The 23,194-nt window shown below is 42.6% G+C and overlaps 1 protein-coding gene across 1 annotated transcript; it reads right to left on the bottom strand.

The window, feature by feature from the left end:
- Nucleotides 1-824: 824 nt before the first annotated feature.
- Utp15 (UTP15 small subunit processome component) lies at nucleotides 825-23,191 on the bottom strand. The gene is made up of 14 exons (XM_050153773.1): nucleotides 23,042-23,191; nucleotides 22,165-22,323; nucleotides 20,013-20,184; nucleotides 18,447-18,539; nucleotides 18,172-18,356; nucleotides 16,754-16,932; nucleotides 16,016-16,141; nucleotides 13,375-13,510; nucleotides 11,186-11,270; nucleotides 10,302-10,448; nucleotides 8,750-8,851; nucleotides 7,492-7,625; nucleotides 7,016-7,074; nucleotides 825-3,854 (listed from the first exon to the last, which is right to left on the bottom strand). The coding sequence occupies exons 3-14, from the start codon at nucleotides 20,100-20,102 to the stop codon at nucleotides 3,604-3,606; spliced, it is 1,587 nt and encodes a 528-aa protein (XP_050009730.1). The 5' UTR covers nucleotides 20,103-20,184; nucleotides 22,165-22,323; nucleotides 23,042-23,191; the 3' UTR covers nucleotides 825-3,603.
- Between the last annotated feature and the right edge of the window lie 3 nt (nucleotides 23,192-23,194).

Below are 23,194 nucleotides of genomic sequence, written 5' to 3'. Positions count from 1 at the left end.
AGATTTCAGTCTCTGTATGAAACTTATCATGCTTTCTTTCTTAATTATTCTGGACCATCTGGCAGTCTTCGATGCCAGCTGCCCTAATTGCCTTCTCTTGCTGTGATAAAACACTGACCAAAACCAATTTGGGGAGGAAAGAATTTATTTAGCTGATAGTCCACCATTTAATGTAAACCAAGAACTGAAGCAGAGACCATGGAGGAACACTGCCTACTGGCTCGTTCCCAGACTCAAGTTCAGCTACCATTTTTTTTTCTTTTTGGCTTTTTGAGACAGGGTGTCTTTATAGCTTTGGAGCCTACCCTGGAACTAGCTCTTGTAGACCAGGCTGGCCTCGAAACTCACAGAGATCCGCCTTCCTCTGCTACCATTCTTACATACCCTAGGCTCATCTGCCTAGCAATGGCACCACCCACGGTGGGCTGGACCCTCCCACATCAATTAGTAATCAAGAAAATGCCCCGCAGATATATCCTCAGGCCAATCTGGAGGAGACCCCGCAGATATATCCTCAGGCCAATCTGGAGGAGACAATTCCTCAATTTCGGTTCTCTCTTCCTAGGTGTGTGAGTGAGTCTAGGACAGAAGCCAATGATAACACCAGCTGGAAACACGTCAGTCTTTCCTACATTTGGACTGTTCTGCACATCACTGAACATCATCTGATCCACTACAGACGTTACCAGACCTTTCCTCAACCACAATGTTGGCTAAAATGGACTGTGGTTTATTTTGTTCATTTCAATAACCTCCGGATCTCAGTGTCTCAAGATCACGGAGTCTTCGGCCATTTGGTTTTAAAATCTACTCAAACTCGGGCAGTAAGAAAAATAAATTTATTGAGAGTTCCAAAGGAACTTCATGGAGAAGGAAGAAGTACAGACAAGATAAAGGGGAGAGAAAGTGGGCAGGGAGTAAGCACTTCTATCTGGGGAGGCAGGGCCTTCACTGACTTTATTTTCTCTGCATGTAAGATGCATTCTGGAAAGGGCTTCCTCTGCTGAAGACCCCAACACAGCATCCCCAGCCTCCCACATCTCCCTAGAGCAGTGGTTCTCAACCTTCCTAATGTTGCAGCCCTTTGATACAGTTCCTCATGGTGACTCCAATCAGAAAATGATTTCATTACTATCCGTAACTGTAACTTTGCTATTGTTCTGAATCATAATGTAAATATTTTTTGAGACAGAAAAAGTTTGCCAAAGGGTGTGAGACTCACAGGTTGAGAACCAAATTGTTCTGACCTAGAAGAACAATTTCACTGTAAATCTGAATTTGTAGACGAAGCCTGAGTCAGATATACCAGCCCTGGCCCAGGCACCACGGCTACAGGAATAGACGGCATAGGAAGAGATAACAATATCTGCCAACAAAAGGGGTTCAGTTTCTGAGGGATACTTTGTTCAAAGATAAAACTATTCAACGGTCATTTATTAACGTTAGGCATATTCAAACTTTTGTTAAATGTTTAACTTGGAAGTATCCCACCGAGAAAACTACTCCATTTTAATAACCCCATTCGAGGGAGTCTTTAATGGTTGGCAGAATTCATTTAGTTCAGTCAGTGGAGTTTCTAGCCATCCCATTTGACATCGATTCCTTAAGCAATTTAACAGCACAGGCATTTGAGAAATCTGACTTGAAACAAACAAACCTTCCCATATGTTTAAGTCTGAGTTAACATAATAAATTAAACATAAATGAATTCTCAGCAATATTTCATTATTTTTGCATCCATGGTAAAACATCAAAAACTTCCCAACTAAGCAGCACAAGTCTAAGAATTCATTAGGCATTTGACTCCTAAGGCCAACATTACATATTGAAATATGTCAATTATGTTAAAACACTTCGTAATAGCTTTAATGAATATAAAAACAACCCCTATATTGGGTGTGGTAGCACACACCTTTAATCCTAACACTTGGGAGGCAGAGGTATGGATCTCTGAGAGTTTAAGGCCAGCCTGGTGACAGAGTGAGCTCCAGGACAGCCAGGGATAAACAGAGAAACCCTGTCTCAAAAAAACAAAACAAACAAAATCTCCTCAACATAATTGCACTGAAGATTGTGAGAAATGTTTCCTAGTCTTAAGGGTCTGTGATTACTATAAATATTACACAAGAGTTGCAGCACTCTCAAAGGGCGAGCCCAGAGCAGGGATGATAAGGAACTCAAGCTTGGGGAACTGAATGACTTGAATTATTTCACTGTTAAAAGAGAATGACTTGACACTTAAAGACAGTTGTGATGAGAATAAATGAAGCGATGGCCAGGAAATCCTCCAGAGCTGCACAGCTTCAGGTAGAATCCTAACTGTAGTGCAAACCCTGCACACTTAGGAAGACTTACTTAAGTAGGTCAACCCTTTCAACCTTAAAGCACAAGCTCTCACTTGTGACTAATGTAACTACTCAAAAAGGCAAACAAGACACCATACTGTAGAACTGTTTCAGCTCACTAAAGGGAACCTATATACCCTATTGTTGAACTTAAACACCAGAACATTCCAGACATATCCCCACTTCTGCTTTAAGGAATCTAAGTTTATAAAACTGAGATTATGAGCACTCATTACAAAATCTTTCCCCAAGGGCTCCTTCAGCTCAAGATGCCGTCATCAAACACATCCTAACCTAAGTAAGGGAGCTAAAGGAAGGGAGGGAAGTAATGGCTGTGGACCAGTATGCTGGTCACAAGTCACTGACTGGCCATTGGGAATTGACACACCTCAGAAAGTCAAAAAGAAAAGAATCTTTTTATAAAAAAATAAGGTTTACAATGAACTTTCAAAACCACAATTTTTCAAAGCAAACTGCCCCATTTAGGGTTCAGACCCACAACATAAAGAACAGAGAAAAAGAAGAGTAGGTACAGGAAAGAGAACTGTTCTGAACATGCGCACAGGCTGATGCACCATTACCTTGAAGGCAGGACAGCCTTCTCACAGACTGAGGCAGGTGAAGCTGGAGGGAAGGCAGCACACTAGGACGGACTGGTTCAGTCAGATTGCTCTGGACTTTGTCCTGATAAGCAAACTAAAGACAACACCGTGGAGAGCACAGTTCATAGGTAAGCAAGGACTAACACCCTAACTATGCTTCCAGGAGCAATAGTCTATGATCTGCCACACTTGGAAGACAGTCCCACAAGCAGCTGGGGAGAATGTGTGACCCAGGACTTCAAGGACAACAGCAAAAGAGACCAAAGTTCTCAGGGGCACTGCAAACAGAGAAAGAGGTTCTGCTGTTGCTGTTTGTTCTTGATATTTCCCAGGCTAGAAGTAGAAACAAAACAAAAACCAAGGTGCTGTTCCCTTGGCAGAACTCTGCCCCACAGCAACCAAGGTTTGACTCCATTAAAATCAGTATCAACTCATCCAGGGTCGACAAGACACTGTGACCAAAACACCTAAAATCTTCCAGCAGAAGATGCCACAAAAATCAACCAAATTAATACATGGAAAACCATGTCTTCAAACAGGTACTTATTTCCCAATTATAACTAACCCAGTCTCTTCCATAAAACTCCTATAAATTATCTCTTTGAATGTCTTGAAGATGCCGTCTTCTCAGCGATTAAGAGTCAAACAACTCCCAGTTAGCAGCTCTTGTCCACGTCAGCGGGCTGACGGGGTGTCTCTGTCTTCTCCTCCTCTGGGAGTTCAGCAGGCACATGCTCTGCCACAGGGGCGCTGTTGTTCCTCGTCATGGTGGCAAACAGCATGTCCATCATCCCCAAGGTTTCCAGGAGTTCTCTTTGGTAATCGATTTCTTTTTCTACGAGTCCTTGAAGTACTATGAACTTTTTATCAACTATGGGTGACTGGCCAATCACAGGCAGATATATATCTACAAAGGGACAGAAAGTATATTAACTAGAAACATTTTCTGTGGGTGAAATCAATATTTAGAAACAGTATGATGCTAAATATAAAGACACTGAATACCAGTATTTTTAATAATTAAGTTGTAATTTATAGAAAGCATAACAATCCATCTGATTAAATGACTTTTGAAAAGAAATAATTATATAAAATACAGGATATGGGGTCTTATTTTCATTTTCATGTTAAAAACTACATGACTGGGGGCTGGGGAGAGTGCTTGCTTTGCAAGCAGTTAAGATCTGAATTTGATTCCCAGAACCCATAGAAAAGACAAGAAAAAGAAGCTGGACACCTGGCACACAACTGGAACCCAGCCCTGGGGAGGTAGAGACAGGAAGGCCAGTGGCTGGCCGGCCACCAGCTGAGCTCTACTGAGCGTCAGCATCAGTGACAGAACCCGTCTCGGAAAAACAGATGGAGAAGGATGGAGGAAGCCCCAGGATGCCGACATGTGACAAACCTGAAACAGAGTATTAGGTTCAGGGCTGCAAGAAGGAATGGACCACATGAAAAGGAATGAGTAAGTCCCAGGCAGGACCAAGGGAAATCCAGAAACACTGAACTTTAGATCTGTAAATGAAACAAAGGACCCAGAAGCAGACAGGGTGAATCCTCCTCAGTGCGGCTTTCAGCAAGAGAGAAAAAGACCACTTCAGTGGGCTCCAGTCACACACCAGGCCCTCTAGAGAAAGAGTCGGTGGGCTCCAGTCACACAATCGACCCTCTAAAAAGAGCTGTGTCTTACATGGCAAGCATGCCCTAGTTTGTTCATGCTTGTCATGGGAAGGAACCATCTTACACCACTAATCTCTTCCAGCCAGGGGCCAGAAGCCTCTGCATTTTCTCATTTCTAAACCCCAAAGGTCTCTCTACTCTACTGGATAAGAAAGTAGCCATCACAAAAATCCATATGGACTTTGGGAAATGGTTGTGACTTGGATACTACACCAGAGACAAGGACTAAACTAAAGCACCCTCAACTTTTCACCGCAGCTGAGAGCTGCAAGAGGGAGAATAACAGACCTTGCATGGGAACGCAAGGGAGGAAGGGGCTGTGGCAGAGACTGGCCCGGCAGAGCACTCAGCATCACTCAGTGGTGGTGCAGAAGCCACTGGCACAAGTCCGCTTGGCCTGACTGCTTTCTACATTCTGAGCCCCAGACTACACAGAAACGCAGCCCCTGCATGGTGTTTCCCACGCCCACACTGGTACTGGTAGAGTACCTCTGATGTAAAGTGGTACCCAGCCTGGTGGTCCCCAGCTCCTGAGGGTGGCCTGAGGGTAGACACTGCACAACCCACACTGTTGAGGCTGCCCGCAGGTGTGCAGAGCTCAGCCCTGCGACAGCCACCCCCATCTCCTCAGCAGGAAGAGATGGCTGCCCCGCACTGTTGTGTACTACACTGCTCCACTCCTTCTCCCTCGCTGTGGTTGCTCACTTACACCCTAAGTACTTCTTCTCCAGTCCTGCTTCTCTTTCCTTTCACTAACTTCCACTGATTATTTTTACCTTGACTGAGTTTTAAATTCCTGGCTAACCCTATCATACCCTCGGGCCTCACACTTCCCTCCTTCCTGGGGGTGCAGTTGTTCTCGGGTGGTTTGTTACGTGTAAATATGGGTTTGGCTTTCAGCCACTACTGCAGGCTGCTTTCTTTATGTGTGTAGCAGGCAGAGATGTGAAGCAAAGGTGTCCCTCCATACAGACGCAGCAGCGATTCCATCCCCAGATGTGTGGTCACAATGGAGAACAGAAGACAAGCGGAGCGAGCAGTGTGCGTCCTCCACACGGCACTAACTCTTCATCAGGTGGCCCTGTAGCTACAGAGAGAGCTGAATACCTAACAAAGACAATGACCTCAAAGAGGCAACCATGTAACAGATGAAGGAAGGAAACAGTCAGACCAAAGACACTGACAAGGAATTCCTCAGAGAGACTCTAAGAAAAACCAAATGGAAACCTTGGATATGAAAGATTCAATAAATCAAATCACAGTGGAAAACATTTGGATTAAGTCAAGCAAGAGATGGGAGATCGTGGGTTGAGGAATTATCACATCCATCATACACGTTGTCAACAACCAAAGCAAATACAATCACAGCTTTCAAGAACTTTGGGGCATGGCAAAGGGAAAAAATCTAAGAGTCTTCGCTGTAGAAGCACACAGAATCTAGGCAGTGAAATTGAAGCAGTAAATTTCAAAGTCCAGGGAAAGATACAGCCATCCAAATACAGGGGCACTCAGACCCTAAACACACATCCCGAGAGGAGAACCCTCTGTATCACACTGCAGCTAGCATGGACCAGACCACCACACACAGCAGGACCAAATTACTCACAGAGGTGAGCTCAGCACTAGAACATCAGCCCTTTTCAGAAAAGAAAGGGCAACAGGAAGTGATGTCAATCCTAAGAGGAATAACTACCAACCAAAAGAATTACATCCAGTGAAGCCACCTTTAAAACTGACGGAGAGGGTAGACTAGAGCGAACCATGGCCACTAAGCCAGCATAAGACAACACTGAAAAAAGCCACGATCACAGGAGCTTGAGAAAATTCGCATCAAGAGAAAACAGATGAGCAAAAGAGGATTAGGAGAGAATCAGAGGTTTTCAATCCAATAAACCAGCAAATAAATCAAAGATGAATGGATAAGGAAGAAAAGAACAAAGATCAGTTAGGGGAACACAAGAATCTTATAGGAATTAGCACACACCTCTCAGTTCTAACCCCAAATACCAACTCTGGCTTTCCTTCTCCAATTGAAGCATGTAGACATGGCTGTGCATAGTGGCAGATGCCTATAATGTCAGCAGCTGGGACACACACCTGCCCATACACACCTTCACATAAGCCATATAAGAATGTAAAAATCCACCACCCTTATAGATGGTCATGGGAAAAAACTTTCTTAAACTGTAATTATCCTAGTTCAACCAATTCAAATCTGCTGCTGTAACATTTTAATTGCACGTGTACTCCTAGGTTTTTCTGTTTCAGGTTCTTTAATTTTTTTCCAAACACTGAGGCTCAAGCTCAGGCGCCTGACAGATGCTGAGCTCAGGCCCAGCACCTCAGCTTTCCCAGGCCTGCTGGAATGTCTCTCTCACAACTACTCACCAATGATTATCTCAGCAGCGCGAATCAAAACAGGGGCAAATCTTGGCTGAGACAGATTCCTACAAAGCAAAACTTCTGATTAATGAATCTTGCAAGGCCTGTCCCTGGTGCTCAAGCAGGCTTTTGGGAACCTGTTCCCCATGCTGAATTGCCTCGCTCAGCCTTGATGCATGGGGAGGAGCTTGGTCCTGCCTCAACTTGATGTTTTGTTGATTCCCATGGGAGACTGAGGAGGAGTGGATGGGGGAGAGGAGGGAAACCAGAAGAGAGGAAGGAGGAGAAACTGTGGTTGGAATGTAAAATAAATGAAAAAATTTAATTAATAATAAAAATAGATAAATTAAAAAAAGAAAACCATCCCTAAAACAAACTTTAATTGTTTCACCAATTCTCTGTAAAGAGCAAATTAAAAGTAGGTGTCTCACTGGGTAATAACGGAGGACTTCAGCCACAAAACCCAAGTCAAGCAAGCATACCTTATCAAAAAGTTCAGAACCCGGGTAATCTCCTTCTCATCCCGACCTGCAAGAGCATTGGCAAGGACTCCTCTCCGATTCAATTCCTTTATGATGGAAACTGTAACCTCGGGCGTCTTTATTACACAATTAGGCTAGAAAATGTTTAGAGTCAGTACAGTCAAAAAGACAGACGAGAGAAAGATCACTACCCTGCACTGAACTACCAAGCTTATCTTCACAATCCCAAGTCATGGTAAATCAAACCCATCGGCAAGACGGTTCCCCAAGCCCTTTCCCTTTTTTTCTGACAGGGTCTCACTTTACAAGCCACAGCGGGCCTTGAACTTTATTTTGTAGCCCAGTTTGACCTCAAACATGTGATTTGCCTGCCTCAGCCTCCCAAGTGCTAGGATTAGAGGCAAGAGCCATAATACCAGAGACTATTTTTGTTTTGTTTTGTTTTGTTTGAGACAGGGCTTCTCTGTTTAGTCCTGGCTGTCCTGGAACTCACTCTATAGATCAGGCTGGCCTTGAACTAGAGAGCGCCTGCCTCTGGCTCTTGAGTGCTGGGATTAAAGGTGTGTTCCACCACCACTCAGCTAGAATGATTCTTCAAGAGCTCCTCACTAAACATGGCAGCGTAAATCACCGATCTCAATGCCGGGAAGAAAACCAAGGGGATCCTGACGGTTCACTGGCCATCCAGCCAGCCACCTGGTAAGCTCCTAGTTCAGTTACAGACCCTGCCTCGGATAGACTTTTTATCACCTGACACAAGCCAGGGTCATCTGGGAAGAGAGAACGTCAGTTGAAAAATGCCTTCATTACACTGGCCTGTGGACAAGACTGTGGGAGTATTTTCTTGATGTGGGTGCCCAGCTCACTGTGGTGGTGCCACCCCTGGCAGGTGGTTCTGGGCTGTTCAACAAAGCAGGCTGAGCAAGCCATGAGGAACAAGCAGTAAACAGTGCTCCTCCATGGTCTCCACTTCAGTTCCTGCTTCCAGGTCTCTCTGCCTTGAGGTCCTGTCCTGACTTCTGAACCTCCTGATGCACTGTAAACTCTTTTCCTGCCCAGGCTACTTTGGTCTCGCTCTTTACACAGCAAAGGAAGCAGACTAAGATACACATGATCTCAAGAAGATGGACAACAACTGAGGCAAACACCCAGCACTGATCTCTGGCCTTCCCACATGCGTATACATGGACCCTGCCCCCCCTCACACACACACAAAATTAAAACCTAGTTAAGTGGAAAGAACGTGTTTCTCACTTACCTCAAGGACTCTGTCAAGTGCCTTTGATATTCGGAAACTTTTCAAGTCCCTGTCATACCATTCTAGGTGCTTCTTTGCTGGTCTGTTGATCATGATGTCATCCTGAATGAAAAAGCAAATTTACAGAGGAAGAAAATTACTATCTATACAGTTCCATTAAAATAAATGTTTTCCATTAGAGCTGGCCCTGGTGATAAGAGTGAGGGGAACCCAGATCTGAGGGGCCAAGAGCAGGAGAGCTTGCTACAGCTCCTTGCCGTAGGCTGCATTGGGTGAGCTGGCCAAGGCAGTGCCGAAGAGCTCATCCGGGTTGAGACAACGAGGGAACGCTAGTGAGTTGACCAACTCAGATACCACCCACGCCTACAACCAGGCCTACGAGTTGGCCCACCCCAGCATCCACCAAATCTAGGAACCGTTGGAGCATGTGAAGGGGATGAACCTACAGATCCCAAACAGCAGGATCTCCATGACACAGAACAACAGGATATCCAAGAGGAGTCCCAAAGACAGCCATTAATGGTAGTTTAGCAGAATCCAGAGGCCTCGAGCCAGATCAATGACTCGTGGCAATCAACACTTGCAAGTAAAGATAAACAGATTGAACGGTAAACTGTGTCTCAACTGACCACACTACAAGTTCCATGACAAGAGTCTCCTTTATTTGTTTTGTTTTCTTTTAAATTTGGTTTTGTTTTGGGGGAGGTTGCAAGAGCAGGGGACAGTGAGGTAAGTAGGACCAGAGTGCATGAAGGGAAATCCACAAATAATCAATAAAAATATATATAAATAAAAATAAATGAGGCCAGGCGATGGTGGCGCACGCCTTTAATCCCAGCACTCGGGAGGCAGAGGCAGGCGGATCTCTGTGAGTTCGAGACCAGCCTTGTCTACAGAGCTAGTTCCAGGACATGCTCCAAAGCCAGAGAAACCCTGTCTCGAAAAACCAAAAAAAAAAAAAAAAAAAAAAGTATTCACAATAAAGTGAAACATTTTAAAGTCAGGATGTTTTTACAATACACAACAAATAGTGTTCCTGTGTAATAATAACAGTAATAATCATAATCATAATCTAAATGATACTTTGCCATGTTAATGTACTCTTATGATGTTTAGCTTATATATATGTAAGTAGCTCTATTCTGAGCAAACTTATTCAAAAAAAAATGAATAAGCAGGCAGTATGACTGCATATAAAGAGAAGAAAACAAACCGGAGACTCGGATCTAGTAGTCACAGCTCTGGTGACCTCCTGGACCACCCGAACTTTACATTAAGTCCCTCTCTGGTCCTAGGGAGACATTACAGCCACATGCAGTTTAGAGGACAAACATGACACTATTCTGATGATGGTAAAGACTGTATTAGCTCATGATTCAGGGTATTAAGTAGGTAGTCCCTGCTCCCCGTTATTCTTCAATAATGTACTATAGCAATCTGGAACCAACTCTGATGGAAAAAGAAGCAAAATAAATGTACCTCTTATGAGTCATACTTTGCAGTAAATTCAGGAATGTCAATATTTTAGAAATAATAAAAAATACATACTTACCTGCTGTTTCATGTAAATCTTTCCTTTAATAAAGGTTCGATATGCAGGCCTCCTTCTCGGGAGAGATTCCTTCTTTGACTCTGATTTCCGGTGTTTAACGCTCAGTATTCCATTGGTCATCCCCACAACTATCGTCTCATCTTCATGCTAACGGTAATCAGAAAAATCAGTCTATTTTTACCCAACATTTTATAGTACCTTTGACTCAAAACAGCATTGATACCATGTCTGCTACTTCTTACCCACAGTTCCCGTCAATGCAGACACTCCTAACAATCATCTACCCAAAATGTTATCGCAAAACCACCGTCAGGACAGACCTTCTCCCCCTCTACAGCACGGCCAGTGAAGCGCGTGGGATGAGTGCTGGCGTTGGCGGCTCATGCTAATAAGATGCTGGTGACCTCTTGACAAGTGTCAAGTAAGTGTGTGTGCACTTAGAGAAGAAAGTGGGATACACAGGGCCATGCTCTCGGAAGCCAACTCTCCCACAAGAGCTCTTCCTCTCCCATGTAACATTTCAGGTATCTTCTGGCCCAAATGTGGCTCCTCATAAAACCTAACAGTAAACATTCCAGAAAGCACAGTGCTCACTCAGCTGTCCCTGCTCTCTCTGCCATTCTTGGGCTTTGTAACACCTTGAGTTTGTTGAAGGAAGAGCTAACAAGGTCCTAGTCCAGCCTTGGTGTTACCATGACAGCAGTCAGTGCCACCAAGTGGGAGGGAATTCATGCAGTTATCAGAAAACATCACATCCTAGCAACTGTCTTGACTCAAGCAACTAATGTGCTTTATTAAATCCAAAAGTAACCTCAAAGATTCCACTTTACTTTTACTTCATGGGCATGGTGTGTAACAACTTGAAAAGAGCTAAAAGTACGTACAGAAAGTGCCAGACTCAAGATGGAAGCTGTGTAGTCAAAGCTGTGGACGACCTTGTAGGAAGTTGTGCTGTAGACCTTGACTTTCCTGGTGAGAAAGAAAAATTCTGTCAAGTCACCTCAGAAATGAGTGAAAACACCAAGTTTCTGGATTTTTTTCGTTTTCATTTTTTTTTTTTTTTTGAGACAGGGTTTCTCTGTGTAGCTTTGGAGCCTGTCCAAGAACTCGCTCTGTATACCAGGTGGCCTTGAACTCACAGAGATTTGCCTGCCCCTGCCTGAGTGCTGAGGTTAATGGTGTGCACCACCATCGTCCGACCAAGTTTCTGTTTATAGCAAACTATATAAATACAAAAATTTACACAGTCAAACTGGATGCTTACTGTTAATCCCAGTACATGAGAAGCAGAAGCAGGAGGATCTCTGTGAGCTCAAGGCCACCCAGGTCTACAGAGCTAGTTCCAGAATACCTATGGCTAGAGAAATCCTGCCTTGAAAAATAAATAAATGAATAAATAATAAAATAAAATTTACACAGTCCAGAAAAACATTGATGTAATATTAATTGCAAAGTACTTTGTCACCAAGTTCCTTGAAAAGCTAACTATATTTCATTACTAGCCAGGTTTGATTAAAAACTAACTAGGAGTTTATAAAAGAATCCAAAAGACAGACGATAAACCAATGTCATCTGAAGATAAGCCACAGGAATAAAACAAAGGATCAATGAATGTATGAATGTGCACAGTAAGCCACAAGGCAGGCTTCCAAGGCCAGCACAGCTTTCTGCTGGTACAGAAGCAGCATCCCTGGCTCCTCCCCTGAACTGCAGTAACACTGCATGTCTTTTCCTAACATCAGGGAGAAGTGGCAGCCTGGAGACAAACCGACTAACAGTAAAAAAGGAAATCCTACAGTCTGCAGTACTAGTCACATGTGGTACTGCACCCGACATGTAGCTACAGAAGAGGAGGTAAAACCATAGAAACGTTTATATAATATTATGGTGTACATTTTAGAGACAAAATTCACTTCTAGCATCTTACTAAGTAAACTGATTACATGTTGAAAGATAGTTCATATATTATGCATTTTACTTTTACATTAGATAATGGACTACATAAAATATGTTAGTAAAAGAAATTTTCTGTAAGACATGCAATGTTATTGCTGTGCAGGGGAGGAGGCCAGGGATGCTGCTTCTGTACCCAACTGAGGGCTGGGCTGGCTTTGGAACCCTACCTTGTGGCTTACTGTGCACATTCATTGTTTTGTTTTCAAGACAGCATTTCTCTGTGTAGCCTGGCTGTCCTGGAACTTGCTCTGCAGACCAGGCTAACCTCAAACTCAAAGAGATCCACCTGCCTCTGCCTCCCGAATACTGGGATTAAAGGCATGCACAATGCCTGACTTTTTTTAACGTTTTTTAATGTGGCTTACTAAAGCATTTAAACTTACATATGCAGTCTGCATTATGAGTTTATTCAACAACAGTTTTAGAACACCAAAAGTAGAATACTTAAATTGATTATTTAGATGACTTCTCAGGGCTAGGGACAGAATGACGGGCCTTGCACAAGCTAGGTAAGTGCTCTAAAAATCATAGTACTCACACCACATTAATGCATAGAAATATCACAGGATGTTTAAAATTTTCTTTGTTTTGTTTTTGAGGCAGGGTCTCTCTGTAGCCCTAGCTATCCTGGAACTCACTATATAGACCATGTTGGCCTTGAACTCACATTGATCCACCTGTCTCTGCTTTCCAAATGCTGGAATTAAAGGCCTGTCACTACTCCCAGCTGTAGTTTTATATTTTAAAGAATGTAACCCAGAATAAAATATATCCTCAGAATGAAAACTTCAAAATACATACACACACACACACACACACAAACACACACACAATGATTTTAAAAGAAACTATAAGAAAATAAACTATTTCAAAAGATCAGTATTCAAGTGAGTAAGCAATATTGTTCTAGTGTATAAGCTAAAGCAAGAGATAATTTATTTCTGGGGGAATATAAGTAGTTACATGTATATAAAAGATCAAACTATTTCAAAGCAATAGATTTTTATTCTCTATGAAAACCATTAGAACATTTTATAACCACAAATACTGCTAAAAATAACTCAATTTCTCAAGCAGTAAGTGCTAACAACAACACACAAGAAAACTAGAATTCTACCTGTCTAGTGAGCCGGAGAGCAACCTCTGTCCAGAGCTGCTCAGACACAAACACGTCACAGTCTTATGATGATTCTTCAAGGACACAAGCAACTGTCCTCCTTTTAACATGTCCCAGACTTTGACGTAACGACCGCCTGTGGAAAGAAGTAACCACTTGTGTGATATTCTGCCTACATGCTCAGAATGATGGAGCTCTCAGAGGCATCCTCCCTGGGCTAGGTAAAGCTTCGGAGCCAGACCTCACGCCCGACCCCACCCGCCGCTGGGAGTGGTGCTTGGTAGAAACCCCTGCTCACAGAAGCCTTAGCCTGGCTAAGCTACTGCTTATTTCACTTCCAGCAGAACAAATAGGGAACTGAAAATATTCCAAGTAAAGCACAGTAAGTTTGCTGAGGAGAATACTGGGCCTGTGAAATAACTCCAGGTAAAGGCCCTTCCTGCCAAGCCTGATTCCTGGGACCCACATGGTAGGAGACAGCTGGCTCATCAAAGTTGTCCTTTGAACACCACTCACGTACACATGTACATATGTACACATACAAACTAAAAAAATTTAAGGACTACTGTAGAGTCATGGAAATCAATAATATAGATACTGCTTCCTAAAAATTTTATGAACTCCCACAAAGACTTCCCAGTAATTTACTCTAAGAATCAAAAGGAAATAAAAGGTAACTTAATCTTATGATTTAAAAAAAATTTTTTTTAGGAGCTGGAGAGATGGCTCAGCAGTTAAGAGCACTTGCTGCTGTTTCAGATGACCTGGGTTCAGTTCCCAGCACCCACATGGTGGCTCACAACCATCTAAATCCGAGTTCCAAGATATGTGATACCCTCTTCTGAACTTCAAGGATACTGAGTAATATGGTACACAGACATATTCATAAAATAAGTTGTAAATACTTTCAATAAAACACCAAGTATAGCCCACCCCCACTGACACATCCCCTCTGACAAGGCCACTCCTCCCAATCCTTCTCAGACAGTCCCACCAGCTGGGATCAAGCATTCACATATGAAAGTCTATGGGAGAGCCAGGTGGTGGTGGCACATGCCTTTAATCCCAGCACTAGGGAGGTGAATCTCTGAGAGTTTGAGGACAGCCATGGCTAAATAGAAACCTTGTATCAAAAAAAAAGGAGGAGGAGGTAGTAGGAGGAGGAGGGGAAGGAGGAAAAGAAGGAGGAGGAGGAGGGGGAAGAGGAGGAGGAAGGGGAGGAGGAGGAGGAGGAGGAGGAGGAGGAGGAGGAGGAGGAGGAGGAGGAGGAGGAGGAGGAGGAGAAGGAGAAGGAGAAGGAGAAGAAGAAGAAGAAGAAGAAGAAGAAGAAGAAGAAGAAGAAGAAGAAGAAGAAGAAGAAGAAGAAGAAGAAGAAGAAGAAGAAGCAGCAGCAGCAAAAAACAAAAACCACCAAGTAAAAGTCTAATAGGAGACAGAAAAAAAAGTGTGTAGAGGAGAATATTGTTCTCATCTGCCCTGGTCAAGGCACTGGGCCTATGCTCAACTCGATGCCCACCTTCCCGTTTGAATGCGGCAGCTTATGAGGAGCACAGTTGGCAGTCACTCCTCTAATACAGCTCCTCCTTCTCAGGACGCCAGGATGTTAAGGGGCTGTCCAAGACACATAACTAGCTGGTGGCACAGGTTTCCACCCTCCGCATTCAACTTATTCATTTCCACTTCTCAAAACAAGAAAGAATTATGTCTAACAATGGCATAAAAAATGTTTTAAGTCAAACAAGTATGAAAACATGTATAAAACATATTTTAAAAAAGGAGAAATATGAAGCTACAGAGGGCCAGGTAAATACATTCTTCCGATATCAACAGTTTTGCTTTATGAACAAATGAAAAGATCGAACCACTTCTCCCATTATGACTACAAAAATTCATTTTAGTAAACATATCAAAACCCATCCAACTCCACTCTGTTGGAAATGCATCAAGCTTGGCCTTTTTCACTCTACATCTGTCCTCTCCAGCATGTGTGCTGTTTGCTGGAGAGGAACTTGCCAGTTACACGATTCCAGACCCAAGGGAAGGCTGCCAAAGCTATGCTGCTTTCTTAGCTGGAATAACAGAAGGGGAAGAGAGCAGACTTGCGTGGTCAGGTGGGACACATATATTCTCTAGTAAATTCTCATGCCCCAGGACTTAAAGCCTGCCAGTCACCATGCTGCCTTGGATAAACTAGTTGATGCTTTCATTAGTCCCTTAATTATTTCTTTTTGTTTTGTTTTGTTTTTTTTGAGACAGGGTTTCTCTGTAGCTTTGGAGCTTGTCCTGAAACTCGGTCTGTAGACCAGGCTGGCCTTGAACTCACAGAAAGCTGCCTGCCTCTGCCTCCCAAGTGCGTCACTACCGCCCGCCCCGCATTATTTCCTTAATTATAAAATAGAGTGCTAACTACCAGGAGGGCTGTCTAGCACTAGCGGTGATGGTGACGTGCGAACAGCAGACAGTGCCAGTGCGAGTCAGACACAGGAAATGACAGTTCTGGCCCTTCCCACTTAGCCGCTGAACAAATACTGAGATATGAAATTCAAGAAACACCAACAAACTACAAATGAAAATTCAAAAAGAAATATCTACTCTACTTGAGACCAACAACAGTGGTGAAAGCTATTTTGAGAAACGATACCTGAAGACACCAGAAGACCTCCAGAGGGGAAAAGCAGGACACTCTCCACTGGCTGCCCGTGCTCGACACAGAGAACATTTTTATTTGTCCGGGCATCAAACATCTTCACAGTATGATCATATGACCCTGAAATGTAAATGTTTGTATTATGTGAATTTTGCTCTTTATAACAATTTAAAAAGTTTGTCTATCCACATACTAAAACTAAAAGGAGAAAAACTTTACATGAGATTTTTTGAAAATACACACATAATTCATAAAGTCAGTACTTCCAAGCCTTCTGCTCCTACTGTTTCTAATCACACAGTACTATGTAATACTACACAGAATCCACTCCTGTCACCATGTCATCATCTGAGAATCTGTACAAGCAGCCACACAAACCGAGCTCCACCTACAGTGCTGCAGCTGCTGGGGCTCTATAACAACCAGGGTACCGTGAGCCCACTACAACCTGGCACCTAGGATGCTGTCAAGCAGCTGAAGGTATTCTCAAACGCATTTAGAGGGAACAAAACCCACTATCAAGAGAAGAAAAAGTAAACAAAGAAGAACTGACTTTAATCAAACACACACACACACACACACACACACACATATTTTATGGTGCTGAGAACTGAACCTAGGGTCTCATGCATACTAGGCAAGTGCTCCACCACTAACCCCCATCTATTAAAGAAAATTTAAATCCTTCCACCCTAAAGAATCTATAGCAATAAAGTAGAAGCAATTACCAACCTGTTACAAAAAGGTCTGGGTTCAGTTTGCTAGCACAGCCACACCTCACATAATCAGAATGCTCTTTGAATGTCAGAATTTCTTTGGAGTTTGGAATGTCCCATAATTTAACTGTATAATCATCAGCTCCAGAGACCACATGATACTTGTCAGCTGTAAAATCTACCGTATGAACTGCTCTGAAAGATCAAAAGTTAACAGATTACAAAAAAGGAAGAACTCCGCTGCTTGCATAAATGATCCTTCCTAGGTTTAAAAAAAAAAAAAAAAAAAACCAAGCAAAAAGAGTCCTAAGGCCAGCAAGAGGGACAACCAGAGCTGTCTCTGAGACCACCATGATGAAAAGAGAGAACTCCTGAATGTGTCCTCTGACCTCCACAGGCATGTGCACACCCAAACACACACAATGAGTAAATAAATACTTAGCTTCAGAACATAGAAAAGATTTATGAAAGAAAAAATAAGAGAAAAATGGGTGTTTGTATGTAAATGTAATACTATGTCCCAAAGTGTGATACCATGTTACTATTAGGTTAGCAAGAATATTACATAACAATATACATTCATTAGTAAAACAGGGTTCTAAATGCTGCAACAAAGGTAATTTTTTAAAGTTTTTATTTATTTATTTACTAATTTTATAGAATGATGTTTTATCTGCATGGGTGTCTGTGCACTACACGCATGCCTGGTGCCCTCAGATGTCCTGGGACTGGGCTTATAGACAGTTGTGAGCCACCATGTGGGGGCTGGAAATTGAACCTCTGCAAGAGCAGTAAGCTCTTAGCCACTGAGCCATCTCTCCAGCTCTGCAAAGGTACACTTTTTAAAACATAACAAAGAGCTCTTTGAAAAGACTTGAGAAAGACTAGCTATGAAGAGTTTCTGTTTTGAGTGTTTCAATGATGGGCATAAACATCCTGACAGTTTGCAATTAAAAAAAGAAAATAAAGAGAAACACTTGGATATTTTAAATCAATAGCAGATTTCAGCAATGACTCTAGTGATCCTGAAACAAAAGTCAGAAACCTGAATTTATCAAGGGGCAAATACCAGAAATCAAAGAAAACAAAGGCAGCATGACTTGAGCTAAGAGGGTCTAAGCCAGCCGAGCCGACAGCATCAATAGAGCTGGAAGGCTGCTGTTAGACCAGTGGTTCCCATCTTCAGCTGGTCACAGGTCCCACCGAACCTCCTAGACAAGACCACTTTCTAAACATCACACACAACTCTAGAGCAGTCACAAGCTCTAGGAACTGAATGGCAGAACTCAGGTTAAGTTCTTTCTCTGAGAAAACAGAAAATAAAGTACATACAGGCATAATCTTCACACAACCAATGTTTATCAAAAGCATGGGGCAGAGCGCTCAGGAGAAAAACAACAAATGAACACAAAATCACATCAAACTGGGTCTTACTTCGTATGGCCTTCAAACTGCCTGAGGGGAGCCCTCCCACTGATATCAAAAAGTTGAACTACACCATCTTCACTGCCAGCGACAAGCAATTGACCATCCTGTCGAAAAGTCGCACAGTATGCTGTGTCCTTAAAACGGGAAAAGGTTTTTATGGGTTCTTGAGAGTACCGGCCATAAATGTGGATCTGTAAGACAAAAAGCAGCACCTCACTAGATGGCCCAAGCTCAGCAGTAAATCCTACACCAAGAACAAAGATGCTCACTGTTGTACTTACTCTCGAAGAAGCTGTGACTGCGTAGTTATATGGAGGCTGAGGAGAAAAGTGCACTTTGGACACTGCACCAAATTCCTTAATCTGAACAGGAGTCTTAATGAAAAAGAAGAGTATTGGCAGAGTTAAAAACGCGAGCCATACTTAAGAATTATGCTATTTATCCTTCAGATCGCTTCTTTTTGTTCTAAGTACCATTTAGTAGGCTGTGTTTAGAGAAATATGAGGAAAAGAGGAAGGGTAAAGAGACAGGAAAGTGAAACAAAAATTGTCCTGCTGCCCATCCCGACTACCCCTTTGACACTGGAAGATAAGAACAGCTGGAGAGCCACATCCTGCTGTCTCAGCGCTGACTTTACTCCGATGCCCAAGAGAAAGAAGAGCTAAGCCTGCATCTACCAACTATGATTCTAATTTAATATAAAGATGACCAGACCATAAAACAGATCTACATTTTTCTGCACCCACTAACCCACCTTAGCAATCTCTGCATATAAGCAATAAATTTACATTCCATTTTTATAAAGATTCACCGTAATTTACAGTCAGTCCACATCCAATGGACATAATTTTCAAGAATTCCAGTATTACATTGGATACATCAATAAATATTTTTACATGTCTTAGTATGCTTTAAGCCATGAGTACAAAGCAAAAACAATGTTTTTATAAAATCATGACAGCTACTGTCAATTGCCCTTTTCAATTCTTTTTTATTTGTCCCAATATTACAGAATCAACAGTATCTAAACTGTTATCTCAATTGGTTTTATCTTGTGGGTTTTTTAAATCTTATTTGTATTTATGTGTATGTGTATATCTGCTCGTCTAAATGTGTGAAATGCCTGCTGAGGTTAGAAAGATACTAGATCCCCTGGAACTGGAGTTAAGAGCAAATCTAAGCTGCCCAATGTGCTGGGAACTGAACCCAGGTCCCCTGCAAAGGCAGCAAGTGCTTTTTATTTCACATGGCTGAGACTACCTTCAACCTCCCTGAGTAACTAAGGATGACTCTGAACTTAGCATCCTGCCTCCACCTCTCAAGTGCCGGGATTACAGGCATGTACCACTAAATAGGTTTGTGCAAGGATGGAGATTGAACCCAGGGCTTCATGCATGCCAGGCAAGTATTCTACTAACTGAGCTATAGCTGTTTTTAGTCTGTGAGTAAGGCTCAGTCTCTTTATATTTTTATTATTAGATTATATTTCATTTCCCCCAAACCTCCTAGTTCTAAACTTTTTCTAGTTTTCTAGGTTCTCAATCTAAACAAAAAGCATTCCAAGTCTTACTAGAAAGTACAGAGAAGCTAATTGCAGAGTAAGAAAAAGCAGGAAAGTCTAGAGTTTCATTTGCCATAACACACGTCCTGTGTTAAGCATCTGCATGGTTAGTATAATTAAGTGGTATGGACTTTTACATGAAGCACTAAGATAAAATAGATAACAAATTATCCACCTAAACTATTAGTTTAGTTAACAGTTCTGCCAGCATAAGCTGGAGAAACAGACATAAACAGATAAAGAAATGTCCAAACTCCCGCCTCCCTCATTTCCTCTCGTACTTTACCCTATAATTGCTCCAGTACAGAGTGTCTTGGGTGATTTTTTCACCAAGTACAGGATATGTCTGAATTGCTACAGGTTTATAACCGGCCATGATTTCATATAGTTGAGTTGTTGTCCAGGGGGTCAACTGTCTGGAACTGATGTCAGGATAACTGCAGGACTCTGGCTTAAGCCTGGAAGAAGAACATATTTTAAAGCACATATTGTTTATAAACATCCACATACAAGTATGAGTTTCCTTCCACTTTCTTCCAAAAGGCTGTGTGGAACTTCATAGATTAATGACCAGTAAATCATTTCACTGGAACCCTAGAAGAGAGACACTTGAACAATATAGACCAGGGTACCACATCGAACCTTTTGTACATATTGGCTGTATATGTGTGTTCTCAAACCTCCAAGGCCAGTCTGCAACTCTTGAGAAGAAATATGACTCAGCCTTCCAAGAGTCAAACCAGAAAAGCATGCAGACCTAGAATACTCATTTCCTTGGCAAAAGAAATGATATAGAATTAGAAATATAGTTATCTGTACAGACTTGACTTCCTTTAAAAAAAAACATGTCAAGAAGGAAAACAAAGCTAATATTTTAGTGTAGACACTTACAATGAATTTAGGAATAATCTTCTGACATAAGACATAAAATGAAATGTTAAAAGGTTTAAACTGTAAGATAGAAAACTGAAATAGAATAAACTCAAAATGGTAGAATAAGATTTTAAAAACAAATTCAAGCTCTTTACAAGCAATGACACGAAAGCATCTTCTGTGAAGCACCCAACTGAAGACAGCCAAGTCTACCAGATGAATGGTTCCAGCGATGCTACTTTCCATCCACCCCGAAAATCCTGCAAAGACGCCATCAGTAGCACCGAAATAAACAGTATGACACGCTCTGACTGCTGTTTTGATGCAGCAAAGCAAACCAAGATTCAAGGAAAAACTTTTCTATTCAGTAAAACACCTACGATGTATAAGAGAGTATTCAAAACACTGGGAATACCAGGGCAATAAACAGACATGATCTAAACCTTCAAATACTCGAAATGACTGAGCCTATCAGGAGTCTAGACTTAGCCTTCCTCCTCATTCCTAAGGCTCAAAGAAACATCAAGGTCTCATCCCTTGATGAGTTTGTGTGCACGTGTGTGTGCAAAGCCAGAGTCTTTCTCTATGGTGCTGCACCTTATTTCCGAGACAGGATGAGGTTTCTCATTGAACATAAAACTCACCAACTGACAATACTGCCAAGCAAGCGAGCCTGGCTAGCAAGTCTGGGAGATCCTTCTGTCTTTGCCCCCCAGCACTGGGATTTTAGGCACACTCCAAGCCCTCCTTTTTACCTGGGTGCTCAGGATTTGACCCCACTATAATTCACTAAAACATCTCCCCAGCCTTAATCTCTCAAATATTTCTAAACCTAAATTCCACTTAACCCGAGTTCAACTACACTTACTCGTGTCTTTTTGATTATGGAATAGAAACAATGCCATTTGAAAGTCTCCTCAACTCCTGTATCCATCTTCCAAATAGTTACCAGTGTCGCTACAAAACTGAACACTGTCCAGAAAATGAAGCCCTAGCTTCTTAGCATGCAAGGTTTCATTTGCTCTGGCCCTTTAAGTGTCACCTTTTGCTATTACCAACTGTTTACAGTTCACTAAACTCGGCACTCTCATTCCTTCTGACTTCAGCATGTGCTCTCGACCAGGAAGGACCTTTCTCCATCCACCTCCTATTTAAGATCGCCACAGGAAATCAGACTGTCCTTCAGAAATCCCTCTCTGCCTACTGAGACTGGGTGTTCTCTCCCACGATCCTTTTTTGGTTCTGTTTCTGTAAGTGCATTTAGTCACACTGCACTATAATGGCCTCTTTTTCCAGTTAAATAAAACAATATACTGGAAATATTTGTTTGGAAAAATGCTCAAACGACGATCTTTTTAGAAGGGAGGTAGGAGCATCTTGCAAATTCCTATTGGAAAATATAAAATCAAAATCAATAGTGGTCTATAACAAGAACAAAGCAGTACAGCGGGCATTCAAAAATACTTTCCATCAAGGGCAAGATGGTAAAATATTTTAGACTTGGCCAACCAACAAGCAAATACATACATTTCATGTAATATATATTAACATAGTTAATGACTTACAAGAAAAATTTACAGTGTGTACAGTAGGCTTCCACAATAATCAGATACAATCTTTGGTGTTGTCGTTGTTGTTTGTGAAAGAGAGTAGAATTCTTTGAGGTCAAGGGCTACTTCATTTAATTCCAAGCCCAATCACTCTACATAGGGCACGATGTTTACCTGTTTAAAATAAAAATTTCTTTTAGTTCACTAGATACACAAAAACCGGCACTGGAATAGATCCAAGGAAGAGTACCTCATAAGTCTATTTTTTCAAGAAATAAAAGCGTCCGGAGGAAAGAAGTGAAAAGCTGCGGTGCCCTGCTAGATTGCAAAAATGAAGAACGGCGTTGGTGGGACGTGTGCGGGAAGACAGTGCAAACAAATAGCGAGATGTCATGACAACGAATGGAAGCCGGAGCCAGAGCCTAAGAAAACTGGGGTTCACTGAACAACTGGCATCACTACAACACAAGGTGTGATCAAATAAACTCTGTAAGTAGAGCGGTGAGCACACAGAAGAGGAAGCTATTTACTTCCACCTGGAAAGAGTATGCCAGTTCAGCGGGGTCTGTGAGCATAACATGACACGATGGGCATCAAAGGAGCAGGGCGCAGGGCAGAGGGAGACGAACACCCAGCCATGCTCCAATCACTAGGACACAATTCTGTCCTTGGTTTTGGAGAAGAGCAGGTTACTCCAGGGACTGTCAGCGGCGGCTAGGAGAGCGACTACGGAGAAACAAACAGAGCCTGGGCGAAATAAAATCGCAAGGACCCTCGGAGGCAGGTAAGTTCAGTGATCTCCAGCGGAGCCTGGGCAGCATGTCCAGCATGTCAGAGATCACAGTGAGACCTGAGCAAGCCTGCGCCGCCACCGGGAACCACCATCGCCTACCTCCGCGGGGCCCCGCGGGTCCGCCGAGGCACCCCGATTCCCAGGACGACTCCCCTGACTTCGCCAGCTCCCTACAGGAGATGTGTCTGAAGCACTTGCTCAAACTCACGCGGACGCTCCAGGAGCCGGAAACGCACAGGCGCAGGAGTGCGT

The sequence above is a fragment of the Alexandromys fortis genome, unplaced genomic scaffold, assembly GCF_014885135.2.
Source record: "Alexandromys fortis isolate MF-2015 unplaced genomic scaffold, M_Fortis_MF-2015_v1.1 scaffold_79, whole genome shotgun sequence".
NCBI lineage: Eukaryota > Metazoa > Chordata > Mammalia > Rodentia > Cricetidae > Alexandromys > Alexandromys fortis.
The sequence above is the reverse complement of the archived record's forward strand: the minus strand, read 5'-3'. Positions and strand labels throughout refer to the sequence as shown.

Bases quoted from the DNA above. Each gene is read 5' to 3' on its own strand.
- Utp15 (XM_050153773.1), bottom strand. From the start codon at position 20,102: ATGGCCGGTTATAAACCTGTAGCAATTCAGACATATCCTGTACTTGGT. The intron at 13,511-16,015 runs GTATCGTTTCTC...TTCTTTCCACAG, and splicing joins AGGTCTTCTGGTGTCTTCAG to GCGGTCGTTACGTCAAAGTC. The intron at 11,271-13,374 runs GTAGAATTCTAG...CTTTCTCACCAG, and splicing joins CTCTCCGGCTCACTAGACAG to GAAAGTCAAGGTCTACAGCA.